This window comes from Palaemon carinicauda, chromosome 22 (assembly GCF_036898095.1).
Source record: "Palaemon carinicauda isolate YSFRI2023 chromosome 22, ASM3689809v2, whole genome shotgun sequence".
NCBI lineage: Eukaryota > Metazoa > Arthropoda > Malacostraca > Decapoda > Palaemonidae > Palaemon > Palaemon carinicauda.
In genome coordinates, this window is record NC_090746.1 from 118,613,205 (window position 1) to 118,626,966 (window position 13,762).

General features: G+C 34.1%; 1 protein-coding gene across 4 annotated transcripts in view; it reads left to right on the forward strand.

Moving 5' to 3' along the window:
• LOC137616722 (sodium- and chloride-dependent transporter XTRP3A) overlaps positions 1 to 13,762 on the forward strand; it is a 190,956-nt gene that overhangs the window by 161,613 nt on the left and 15,581 nt on the right. The window contains exon 10 of one of the 4 annotated variants that reach the window (XM_068346725.1): positions 1,862 to 1,966. The exons of the other annotated variants lie outside the window; for them this stretch is intronic. Within the exon in view, the coding sequence (XP_068202826.1) occupies positions 1,862 to 1,954 (93 nt within the window). The 3' untranslated portion in view covers positions 1,955 to 1,966. The remainder of the gene's footprint in view (positions 1 to 1,861; positions 1,967 to 13,762) is intronic. 4 annotated transcript variants of the gene reach the window in all.

The window sequence follows — 13,762 nt, forward strand, 5'->3', positions numbered from 1 at the left end:
TATTTGCTTTAACATTTTGGAATGTTTAAGGGCTTGTCATTGTCATTCATATCTGAGAAAATGAAGACTTTTTAAGTGTTAGTATGCTGTGAGCACATTCACCTATCATCCATGTTGTTTAAATCATAGCACTTTTGTTTCAAATCAAAGAAAACATGAACATATTAGTTCTGAAACTTTCGAGTGAGGTCAACTTTTTTCAGCACAGTGAGGAACATTATTTTTGGTGGAGCGTGAGGAGGAGCCGTTTGCCAAATATTTTGTCAACTGTTCTTTGATGAATCATCAAGTTCAAAGATTATGAAATTATTCAGGCTGAATAGGCGTAGCTTTAACTATTCAATTACTGCAATGTTTATTTTAACAAGATTTACGTGTGTAATAATTTTTCATAATACTTAATCCCTTAAGGATAGAAATGAGAAATTCTGATGAATGAGCCAGTTTATGGAAAAAGCACTTTTCTCCATTCAAAGTTGCATCTCTTGTATATATAAGCATTGATTCTCTGCAAACAAATCTTGCAGAATAAAATTTTCAGTTCTACTGGTAATAACATGAAGATTTTGGAGACTAACAATATTTGTTAATCAGTGTTTAGTTTCCTAAACATGATGTCTTCCATTTTGTGGCACAATTGATAGTGTACCAAGGAAAATCAGACTACACCAAATAAAGTAATAGCATAACAGTGACTGCTAAACTTCAGAAAATAGCAAAATGTCTTTTGTACCCTTAGATAATCTACTTGTAGACAGGAATGAAAATACTTTACATACATAATGACTGTCACATACCTAAAGATGAATTAATATATTAGTTGGTAAACAGAATGAGGAAAAATCTCATGTATAGTATGCTGATGCATAATTTTTTGTTAATCATAGTTCATAAACTCACACTAAATATTTGAGGGGAATTACTGAAGTTTGACAAGTATGGAGAAGTGGGTTCTTATATTGTATGTAATGATAATCAATGATTGCTAATGCAGTTAACAGAGGGTACGTTTACCTATAACTATAAAAACTGGGGAAGACTAAATGATCACAAATGCAATAATACAATGAAGAAAACATAGTGTATATCATTACATTATCATATATTGATTGATTCCTCATATCAGTTGAATTGAACATATTTGTAAAATTGTTGTTACAAAACAATTTCATATTAATACAGAAGTCACAGGTCATATTAAGCGCTCATTCGTATGTGGATAAAACCTAAGATCTCATGTGGTTGGCAGACTTTGTTGGCATTGCACTGTACTCTTATAAAATTCCCGGTAAAGTAGTAGCATTTGATGTTTTGAAACCTTTGCATTTGTATGGTAACCTTTCCAAAGAGATATTACTCAGAATGGAGAGCAATGCTTGGACTTGGAAGTGAATTAATCTGGGATTAATTCATATATTGTTTTTTTGGAGAATGGATATATATATTTTTGATTCAGTCAGTTTTTTTTAATCAAGAAAATCTCCATTTTACATGTAAATCAATTCATCTTATGTAACCATTCAGCTCCACTGATATAGGCATTGTGATATTCAACTGATTTTCAATTACCGCTAAGAACTTGATGTCTTAGGACACCAATAACAACCAGAGTCCATATTTATTTTCTACAGTATCATACTTAATTAGTGTACTTTATTTGAAAGGGTAGAAATCTCTGATATTGAGTCTTGATCCTGTAGAAGACTTCAAGTATCCTCCAAAGAAAAAGAGGAAAGTTATTAGAAATATACATAGTAAAATTTGGTTAGATAAAAGGAAGGGATGGAGCAACTTGATATAGAACATCCATCCCAATGTTGCATGCACCATTGATATTCGATGCATAATCTCTTTCTTGCAGCCATTGCCTCGCACTGACACTTCTGATAGTGAATGGACACGACTCTTCATTGATAGGGTAGACTCTTCCAACAGCCTTGATGACAATCTTTAAAGTGAGGTTGAGGTGTGTAGGGAAGCCATTGATAGATAATGCTACACCTGATTTTGAATAACTTTAATAATCTTGGATTTTCTAAGACATCAAACTGTGTCCTTGTTGGTGAAGTGCCGAGATTACAGAGATTCCAGCCAATCGGAGGATCATACTTTTCCGTTAGTTACTGGACACAGGCATAAGCTGCTTCTCCTCACTACCTTCACCTAAGAAGCATGTTCAAATGATTGGCTGTTTTATGTAACTTGGTTCATCACATGATTCATGTGTGCAGTTTGCTAAAAGTAGATGAGCCATTAAACCTATTTTATTTTTCGTAGTTGCAATTACATTAGGAATAATGTAGTTTTAACTAATAAGATTAATAATTTTATTGCTCCAATGAAGAAAATCTTATCCCATACTAACAAAATTTTTGTGCCTTACTTGTTTGAAGTAGAGAGTATTAATTAAGGACATGACCATGTGAATGGAGTCTTTTACCACATTGTCTCTATGTAACACATTTTTATACCATCCCTAGAACCAGACTTCTTCATAAAATAGGATGAAGTGTAAAAGTAAGTATGAGAAGCAGTTCCCAACAGCTGTGCAACAAACATACCTCTTAAGAACCAAAGAATGCATTTGGTTGCTTTAACTGCTTTCCTGATAAGCACACCAAGGTTGCATTTCGGAGGATTTCTTAAAATGAGTCAAGCCTCTGTTCTGTATATTTTCTTTGCTTTCTGTGCTATTCATTTTACGCACAGATAGACTATTGCAATGTCATAGATACACTCTTTGGCAGGTTCCCTTACGCTATAGTCCTTGTGATCACTCCCCCTTCGTGCATTAAATCTTTCACCCGGCACCTGATGGTTTCATTGGACTTTGTAATTGTTTCCACGCTGATCATTAATAGACACATTGTGATTGTTAAATTTCTTCATAGATGAAATATAGAATTTATGTCTACACTTTATACAGGTAAACATTAGCATAGCACACTGTATTGTCCTTGTTCTGAATACTTACTGATTGTATAGCAAAATGTTTTGTGTACATTTGTCCCAATAATCTTTTTTTTAATTGGATCTTGTGTAGCACTTTACTTCATTTGTACCCTTTTTGATAGTGTTTGTGCTCCATACATACTTTTGTGTACATGGGACTATAGATTTATAAATGTGAAAATAGTTAACTTGTAATATTTCCTACTAGCAGTGCTTATTGTCTGGTAAACAAAACCATTCTATCTTCCTTGCTTGCATCATTTAAAAGGAACTGAAATTTTACATGTGTATTTTTTCAGACCCCTGATTGCTTATGTTGTAGGTACTGTGCTTCTTGTTCATACTACAGGTTCTCTTATTTATTATTTACAACTACTGTAAAGGTAAAATTAATGCACCATACCCGTACAGGTTCTCTTGTTTATTGTTTACTTCTATTGTAAAGGTAAATTTAATGCACCATACCAGTCTGAGCTATGTTACTTTTAAAACTTTGAGAAACCATCTCGTGGTGGAATTCCTCATAACCTCATCAGATATAGACTGTCGTAGACCTAAAAAATGGAGTTTTGATAATAGAATTTGCTCTTTGTATACTCGCTTGATGTTTATATTGCTTCTGTTTCTAGAAGTTGGGTATGTCGACATTACCCTTTAAGAATGGAAACAAATTCTGTGTTCTTCAATTCCAATATACTAATAATGCCTCTAGTAAAGTAATAAGACCAACTAGTGTCTATCGACAATAACACGCTGTGCATATCGTATCGCCTTCTTCAGTTTCAAAGTGGATATAATTCCGCTGTCCTCTTGGTGCCACTAGCCAGTGGAGAGAAGGGTGAGCATATACAGTATATGAGCATCAGATATGTGTAGAATTAAAAAAGAACAGTATTATCATTCTGTTTATTTTTGTGAACTTCCCCTGACGTTAAATGTTTATCTTATTGCACCAAATACTGTACATACAAAATTTTAAATGATAATCAGATAGTAATCCAGAACTAGACTGGGTAATTGATTTGTTCTTTGTGGGCAGAAGGCTTCAACACTAAACAATAACGTGAGATACCAACCTTTCTCTGTAATTTTGAATAAAAATTAATTGATTCTACCAAAAATGCTGCAAAAATTGAAACGTATAATTTGTCTGGTAAGGAGTCATTCCTGACAATTCAGAATAACAATCAATCTCATAATATAACTCGGGTAATTTATTGGATTTGGACATCTCAGAAATAAGCAGTTTTAAAAACTTAAAGGATATGCTACATCTTATTCTGGTTCTTCTACATCTTTTATCATTAGCTTCTTTATTTGAAGGATTTTCTTAGATATTAATCTTTTATTGTTATGTTTGTTAAAGGTAGTAGGTGGGCCTGGCACCAGTCACCCATTTAGATACTACAGTACTGCTATTATTGTTATTATTAGCTAAGCTACAACCCTAGTTGTAAGAGCAAGAGGCTATAACCCCAAGTGCTCCAATAGGGAAAAATAGCCAAGTGAGTTAAGGAAATAAACGATATGAGAAAAAATAAAAATTAAGATATTTAAAAAAAACGGTAACAACATCAAAACAGATATATCATATAAAAACTATAAAAAGACTCATGTCAGCCTGGTCAACATAAATACATTTGCTGCATCTTTGAACTTTTGAAGTTCTACCATTTCAACTACCAGATTAGGAAGATCATTCCACAACTTAGTCACAGCTGAATAAAACTTCTAGAATACTGTGTAGTGTTGAGCCTCCTGATGGAGAAGGCCTGACTATTAGAATTAACTGCATGCCTAGTATTAAGAACAGGATGGAATTGTCCGGGGAAATCTGAATGTAAAGGATAATCATAATTATGAAAAATCTTATGCAACATGCACAACGAACTAGGTAATTGAACGACAGCCAGAGATTAATATCTAGATCAGGAATAAGAAATTTAATAGACCCTAAGTTCCTGTCAAACAAATTAAGATGAGAATCAGCAGCTGAAGACCAGACAGGAGAACAATACTTGAAACAAGATAGAATGAAAGAATTAAAACACTTCTTCACAATAGATTGATCACCGAAAATCGTAAAAGACTTTCTCAATAACCCAATCTTTTGTGGAATTGAAGAAGTCTCAGACCTAATGTGTTTCTCAAAAGTAAATTTGCTGTCGAGAATCACACTTGAAATTTTAAAAGAGTCATACAGAGTTAAAGAAACATTATCAATGCTGAGATCTGGATGTTGGGGAGTCACTGTCCTTGATCTACTTACAATCATACTGTACTCTGAGTTTTGTTAGGATTCAACTTCATGCCCCATAATTTGCACCATGCCCTAATTTTAGCTAGATCTCTATTAAGGGATTCAGCTATCTGATCCACATTCAGGAGATGGAATTGATGCAAAGAGTGTAGTATCATCTGCATATGCAATAAGCTTGTTTTCCAGGCTAAATCACATGTCATGTGTGTATAGTATGAAAAGTGATGGGCCAAGAACACTACCCTGAGGAACACTAGATATCACATTCTGTTACTTAAAAATTCAGTAAAGATGCTAAGAAATGACCCACCCACCCAACTGTTTGAGTTTGAAAACAAGGGCCTCATGATTAACACGGTCAAAGGCAGCATTAAAATCAAGGCCAATCATACGAACTTCTTGACCACAATCAAGGGATTTCTGTACAGCATTGGAGATTGTAAGAAGGGCATCACTTGCTCCAAGGCCTTCAGGAAAACCAAATTGCAAACTAGGGAACAGATGATTACCTTCAACAAATCTATCAAGACATTTTCCCAAAAGAAGTTGAAAAACTTTAGACAATATGGGAGTTATGGAAATTGGGCGGTAATCAGTTGAACTTGAGCTACCACAAACACATTTACATAGTGGAGTAATGTTACCCACTCTCCAGCAAGTGCTAAAAGCTCCTCATCTTGCTATCTTGCGCAAAATAACAGATAACTTTGGAGCTAAGAAATCTGCAGTCTTTATAAAAACCAAAGTAAAAATACCATTTGGGTCTACATCTTCATAAGCATCAAGGTCCATCAAGAGAGCTTTAATTTCACGAGATTAAAAAGCTAAACTACTTAGTTTAGTCTCAGGAAAACAAGAATGAGGAAGATCAAGTTTCTCATTACTCTGTTTACTGTCAAAGACATCAGCCAAAAGAGTGGCCTTTTGCTTTGGACAGTTAGTCACAGAGCCATCTTGTTTAAGTAAAGGAGGAACTGTTGCATCTACTCCAAAGTGCAGATTTAAGGGTAGTCCACCACTTATGTTCCTGGGTTGTACCAGGGTTTCTTTTATTGGGTCCTTTGACTGGCCAGACAGTACTACACTGGATCGTTCTCTCTGGTTACGTCTCATTTTCTCTTTGCCTACTCATACACCAAATAGTCTGGCCTATTCTTTACATATTCTCCTGTGTCCTCATATACGTGACAACACTGAGATCACCAAACAATACTTCTTTGCTTAAGGCGTTAACTACTGCAGTGTAATTGTTCAGTGGCTATTTTCCTCTTGGTAAGGGTAGAGGAGAATCTTCAGCTATGGTAAGCAGTTCTTCTAGGAGAAGGACACTCCAAAATCAAACAATTGTTTTCTAGTCTCGGGTAGTGCCATAACCTCTGTACCATGGTCTTCCACTTAATTGGGATAGAGATCTTTTGTTTCAGGGTACACTCAATCACACTGTTCTATCTTATTTCTATTCCTCTTGTTTTTTCAAGTTTTTATAGTTTATATATGAAATATTTATTCTAATGTTGTTACTCTTGAAATATTTCATTTTGGTAGTTAATTACTGTATTTCTCTTGCAGTTTATTTATTTCCTTTCCTATTGGGATATTTTCCCTGTTTGAGCCCTTGGGCTATACCATCCTGCTGTGCCAACTAGGGTTGTAGCTTGGCAAGTAATGATGAAAATAATGATGATAATAATACCTTATATGGTAACTAATGCACATTTGTTTAAAGGGACTTCGTTTGGCAATTGAGGAATGAGTCCTTACATTTACCGTTAATGAGCTATTGACTGAGCTTGTAAGCAAATGATTTGCACTGCCAATTGAAACATGATGCAACCTAACAATTTTAGTAAATATGTAACAAAGTGATTAACAAAGAAAACATTTTGAGATAAGGGAATTTATGATTTGCCACTCTATTTATGTATGAAATAAAAGTTTATTTAGTGTGGCTTATTTCATCAAGAGGAGAAATATTATAATCAAGACTACTATCTCTGCACATAAGGAATAAGCGGTTGTTTTGAATCGCTTGCTGTAGCGAGAGGAAGATTATTGTGATTGATTGATTGATTGATTTAAGGTTTTCAGGCATCCTGACATCTAAGGTCATTGACGCATGTATGATATCATCTTGATCTTGTGCTTTTTAATATAGTTTTCTAAAAGAGTGGCTAGAAATACGGGAATGCAAAGGTTTCACAGCAAAAGGACCTAAAATTAATAATGATTTTAAATCTTGAATCTGCCGTGTACCTTCGGAATCCTTTGTGAATGGTGCACTAGAATCACCAGGTACCACTTGAGGAGTGAGGCTAAGGTTTGAAACAGGGCAGGTTAGGCCTAAAAAATTCTCTTTAATCAAAGACTTCTGGGCCTTTTGAGATTCCGGAAGAGAAACTCATGACTACGAAAACTAGACTTCTTAGGACTGTAGCAGAACCAGAGGCTAGAATGGCATTATTGTCATTATCCATTCAATAATTAATTAGCCTATTCTTCTTTGGATTTCCTTTTGAACTAAAAGTTACTTTCATTTATGTTCTGAACTTTTAATCTTATCAGCAACCATGAAACATACTTTTCTAAAGAGAAACCACAGGCCCTTCTCACTCCTCATATTAATTCTCCAAATCATCATTTAGTCCCTTCAGAAATACACAATCTATGAAGTGATGCGGGAGACAGCAACTTATAACAACTAAAAAAACCTGATGTTCTTAAGGGCACAATTTTACACTACCAAATTGAATTGAAACTGAAAAGGGAATACGATATGTGCAGCATTTATTGTTAGTAGATGCTATTTGCTCTCATTATTATACTAGAGGCATTAGTATATTTAAAGGAGAGAAAATTGTAGATTTTTTCATTTTTAAGGGTAACATTGACATACTAAGCTTCCGGAGACAGAAACTATATGATCATCAGTGGAGGTTTATAGAAATTGGACCCTATCTTGCTTATAAGGTCAAGGTAAATTATGTGTTATAGTAGCTGTTGGTATTAAACAGTTCTTGAATTGAAAATCTCCCAGATCATGGAAAATATTACCATCTTAAGAAACTTGAATAGTAACACATTATAAATATCAAAATACTTCATACCAAAGATGTTACTATAAAATCATATTAAATTTAGCTCTAGATTTATAAAGAAAACTCATAGCTTATACTTATCTTTTCTTAAGGTTAGCTCTTGTTAGATATCATTTGCAATCCTAAGTTGACTTTTTATCAGTTCAATTAACAAAGGAAAAAGATGAAACCTACTCCATTACATTAAAACATTTCATTTTTCATGAACAACTGCATGGAAAGCCTTGAACTTTTGAATGGATGTGACAGTCAGCAACTGTACATGGCTACTGTTCTTCAAAGCTTTGCTAAGCATCCCCTAGTGCCACTTGAAATAGGCATTACTCATTTATCCCAATTTCTATTTCAACTGAGAACTTGGTCTAAAGTTTGACCTCATAAAGAGAGTAATGAACTCAATTTGCAGCTAAAACCTACTAATTTTACTCAATTTCATTTCCATTTGGTATCCTCTGCACCTTTTCTGCTACATTTTTCATTTAATGCACTCTCCACTTTTTTTATTTCAGCATTCATAAAATTGAAGGACTTGATATGATTAAGTGGGATGAACGTGTGTGAATTACTCGTAGCTGGAAAGTGAATAAAAGCTCTAGACATCCTCGCTTCATAAGCAACTTAAGCTTTATTATATTACTTGTAAATCAGTGATGTGCTCTTCTTTTAATCATGGTTATCTATGAACTCTCCTCTAGGTTTGTTCTTTCAGGGCTCGTTGACCCCAAACCATCATGAGGTTGGGCAGTCGGGACATCAGCAACACTTGCATACTATACAACATTCATAAGTAACAGATGACCTTCAGAACGTAAAGTTTCCAGACCTAACATATGGGTTTATAACTATTATAAATCCTGGCAAATGTTGGTGTGGATTTTAAAAGTGCAGTGCAATTCATTAGCAAGAGATACTGTTCGATCATCATGATAATTTGCGTTTTTAGCCATGGAGTAAGGCACCAGACTCTTTCTGTTTTCATCAACAAAACTAAAACTATTTCATTCACTGGAAAATATATACTTAGGATGCATTGTACCCTTTAGAACTTCTCTCTTCCTTAGAGACGTAGGTTCCCGTTGGCAGCCTTTTCCAGAAAAACTCGGATTTATGAAGATAGAGCATATGTATAAGGTTGTATCAGCTTTCCGCCATGCCCCCTTTTAATCAGGTATGGCAATGGAGTTACTCTTGCCACATCTATAATGTTTGGATTCATGTGGGTTTCTTATTCTCTGCAAGTGTATGTGGATTCCAGACCTTAAAAGCCATTCATTGCTGGTATCAATTGGTCTCATTTATTTTGGGTGATTTTCCTCACCACTCACTCACCACTGCTGTCTTAGGTTGCCTTATCTCACAGGAATATAGTTCTTATAATGATGTGTTGTAACACACAGATGTTGTCATTTATTTTCATTGTCTTCATAGAATATTACTTAGCACTGAACAGCATACAAAAAATCCAGCACTTTACATTGTTAAACTCTTTCATGGTTGAAAATGACTGATGAGCCACACAAGTTGTTCTCACAAGTGTTTTTTCTTTCACATTTGTAATTTCTTTTGATTTCGTTTTCAGTGTGTCGCTTTCCTCCCTTTGCAATTTTTGCAGGAGGCTTTTAGTTTTATTTTTCCTGACTGCCAACTTTCAATAAATTTTTTTTAGTAAATATCCAAACTACTCAATTCACAGAGCCAAAGAGCAGTTCACATCCAAGAAAAGGTGTAGATCATAAGAAATTTTTTTTCATATTTTTTCACTTAGTGTTTGTCTGGAAAGTTTACAGATGGCCATGTTTAAAAAGTTTTGCTTCAGTAATCACTCAGAACTACTTATATTCAGGCTGAAAAGTTAGGATTATTAGCAACTTCAAATACATTATTTGTTGTAAATTTTATGAACTGTTTCTTACCAATTTTTATTAGTTATTGGGATAGCTTTTGATGAGTTTGCTCAAGATTTTACTATTTTGTAATTCACCGTAAAGATTCCAAAATAACATTTAATTTCTTTTAAACCCTTCTCATAATAACTTTTTCATCAACCACAAGCTTGTGGTATTTACGAGAGGTAATGGCTTCAGTTTCATGGTCATGGATCTTCAGATTTTTTCACCTAAATACAAATATATTTTTGCTCATCTTATGGCTGTAAGTACTTCTTGAAACTAGGGCTTTTATCTTTCTTGCATTTCATTCCTAGGTAAGAGAAAAAAAGAGATTTTATAATCTGGGTCTATTATACATTTCAAGAGCCTACTCAATAATAAACTCTCCCATGAGACGTAATTATGAAGATCCTGTAATGTTATTATAAAACAAGAGAGCGTTCGTGCCTCAAATAAACGTAACATGCTCAAGAACAAGAAAGTTTAGTTAGTAAAAGGAAGACTGAAACAAGGGTGTACTGTATGTAGGTTTTTGAATCCTTTTTTTTATTCTTACTGATCAATTCAGCCCTTATTCTTTCCATTGTTTGAATGTTTCATAGCAATTATTAATCCATTCCGAAAAAAGTATCTTGTATATTTAAGTTTTGCGATAAATTAGATGTAAAGATTTTCCTCAAGTAAAAATGTTTATTGATATAGAATATTTCTTAGCATTGTATGAAAAGCTTCAACTAAAGCTTATGGAACATTCCATTTCAATGAATATTCCTAGCAGCTTGTAGTAGAAGGTTTTGATGCAGATTTCTTTCCTCATACTTCTTAACAGGTTTAAGGTGAAAGAGCAAGATTTTTCTTCTTATTATTGGATCAAATTTGTAGGATGTATGTAAAGCTAAAATTGCCGTGTATGTAAAAATTTCCTTCAGAGTATTTTCATATATCAGCTCAATAATTCTGGATTCTGAAGCAAAATTTATGACAATAGCTGTCCATATAAAGTAAATAATTGCTGTGTGACACTATTGCTGGAAAATGGAAAGTTCAGTAACCATGGTTTGGCAAAAAAGATTTCTTTCAGATACATTCACCAACAGCTTGAATCAATTCACTCTCCATAAAACTGTAATAGGGCGAAGTAATTCTCGGGAAAATGGAGAGTGCTTTGTAGATATTTATAAGAAAAAACTTGCATAACATTGCTTATTCCTCTCTCTGAATCGTAATGATCTACTAAAATTTGCATTTGTATTTCTTTAGCAAAATTGAGTATTTAGTCATTGATAAAGCTTTTTGAATGCTCTCTCATTCCAAAAGTATTTTGTAACACTGCATAATACCCAGCACCAGTAAGGCACAGCACTTCACCTGTCCTTATTTGTCTATTTAAATGCCAGAAATCCTTTAGAGTGTTCTTTAGATTTATCTTTAGTCCATGGAAAGTTGAGTCTAAGACTGTGACAGATTCATTTCAGCATCATCATATGAAATTAAAACACTCTGCTAATATCATAATGAAAGTAGTGCAAAAGTTCGATTCTATATAGTGTCTTAGGTAAGAAGTAGTTTTGTTGAAAGATTAATTTTATATCATTTAAGGTGGGGCATTACTGTAAATCAAGGTAAAATAAGATTACTGTAAAGTAACTGATCAATTATTCAAATGATTTTATTTCTACTTTCTGCAAATGTACATCAAAATGTAGGGAGATTAGTTTCATAAAATGAGTCCGTTTTTTCCATCACAAGAAAACAATTTATGATAGATACATACTAATTTTTTTACAATGAATCGGCATATAATACTTTATTTTATGTTTTAGGAGATAAAAGTCATTACTGTTAGAATGGAAAATAGAATTATTTCATCACATCTCATTCAGTTACATAGCGATAGTATTCTTATAAAATAGCGCAGAATATTTAACGAAAAAGTTAAGGGCTGTAGTTTATTGAGAATAAAAAGCCTAAAATCAATGGAACATCATACAGGGAAAATTTCATAGTTAAATTCCTCACTTTTCAGTTAGGATGTTGTCAGTTCTACTTGGTAATTATGAATTGTGGGTTAACAATAACTGTATGCTTAGATTTATATATATATATATATATATATATATATATATATATATATATATATATATATACACACGTAAATGTAAATATATATATATATATATATATATATATATACGTATATATATATATATATATATATATATATATATATATATATATATATATAGGCTTACAATGAGTTTTGGAATTACGATTTAATACAGTGTGGAGGACAGTTTGTTCGGAGAGAAACTATCTTTGATTGGACGCCTCTAAAACATTGTTTATTCATTGCAAGTACATTATATATAACGGATTTTGAGCGAAGCGAAAAATCTATTTTTGGGTGAGATAGCCATGGCGTCCTGATGGAAGGTTCCTGTTTGGTAGCTTCCTTGGGTATAAGACTACTAAGATATTCCCAGAGAATTTAACCACAGGTTATCACAGAATTCTAACTTCTGGAGCGAGTATCTCAAAGGTTTCCCTTTAAGACATCGTAATACAACAGGGGACACGCATGTCTGGTCGTGCCACATAGCTATCTCCACCCCGAACAGAGTTAACGCTTCGGTGTGTAAGGGCTGAGAATAGCTGGGAGCCGTTCCACAGCTAATCTCACTCGTGGCTACTACTGATACTCGAGACGTAAACAAACGGACGCCATTGCTCTAATGACGTCACGCGCGTCTTTATCCTGGCGCCAGTTGCTGCCCATCACCATGATACAATTGTGTAGGGTGGGAACAACTGAACGAAGTAGTAGGGAGGGTCCATCAGGACGCCATGGCTATCTCACCCAAAAATAGATTTTTCGCTTCGCTCAAAATCCGTTTTTTGGGCTCAAGCCATGGCGTCCTGATGGAAGAGTACCAGAGAATCAATGTATCGTGGTAGATTTTCCCCCAGAGTTAAGTGCCTAGGCATTGACAAAATAGCAAAGTAATCTTAGGTAAGAACCATAGGAACGAAGTATCCTGCCCCCCATTGGTAGGAAGTTCCCATGGGCTATGCCGACGTCAAAGTGGTATTGAAGGGCTATTCATCTTGACAGAAGAGCTTTTAAGAGCTTAGAGATGAAGCAGAATGTTTGATATTTGTATAGGAACATTCTGAAGTAGGCCAGTGGTGGTTGGGCACTGTGTGTAGGGTTCATCTCCTGATTATCAGAAGTAAGTATTCGTGTAGGAACCTTACTGAGACAAGGTGAATATAATTTAGGAATAGACATCTTAAATTCTTCATGACCATAAGAAAGGAGGAATAAATAAAACTATGACAGTATGTATTTCATAGTAAGTAGGAGCTGAAAGAGACGCACAAGTAATAAAATAGAAATTTTATTTCACAATGCAGAAATTAAATAATTTACAGCAAAAAGTAAAGTTCATTTACAGTAATAATAATGTACATAGAAATAAAGGCTTGCTCTTGAATCTGAAAGGGAATTTCAGGATTAGTAGGTACTCGTTCTCGAGGAACGCAAGTCTTTAAATAACACATCATGC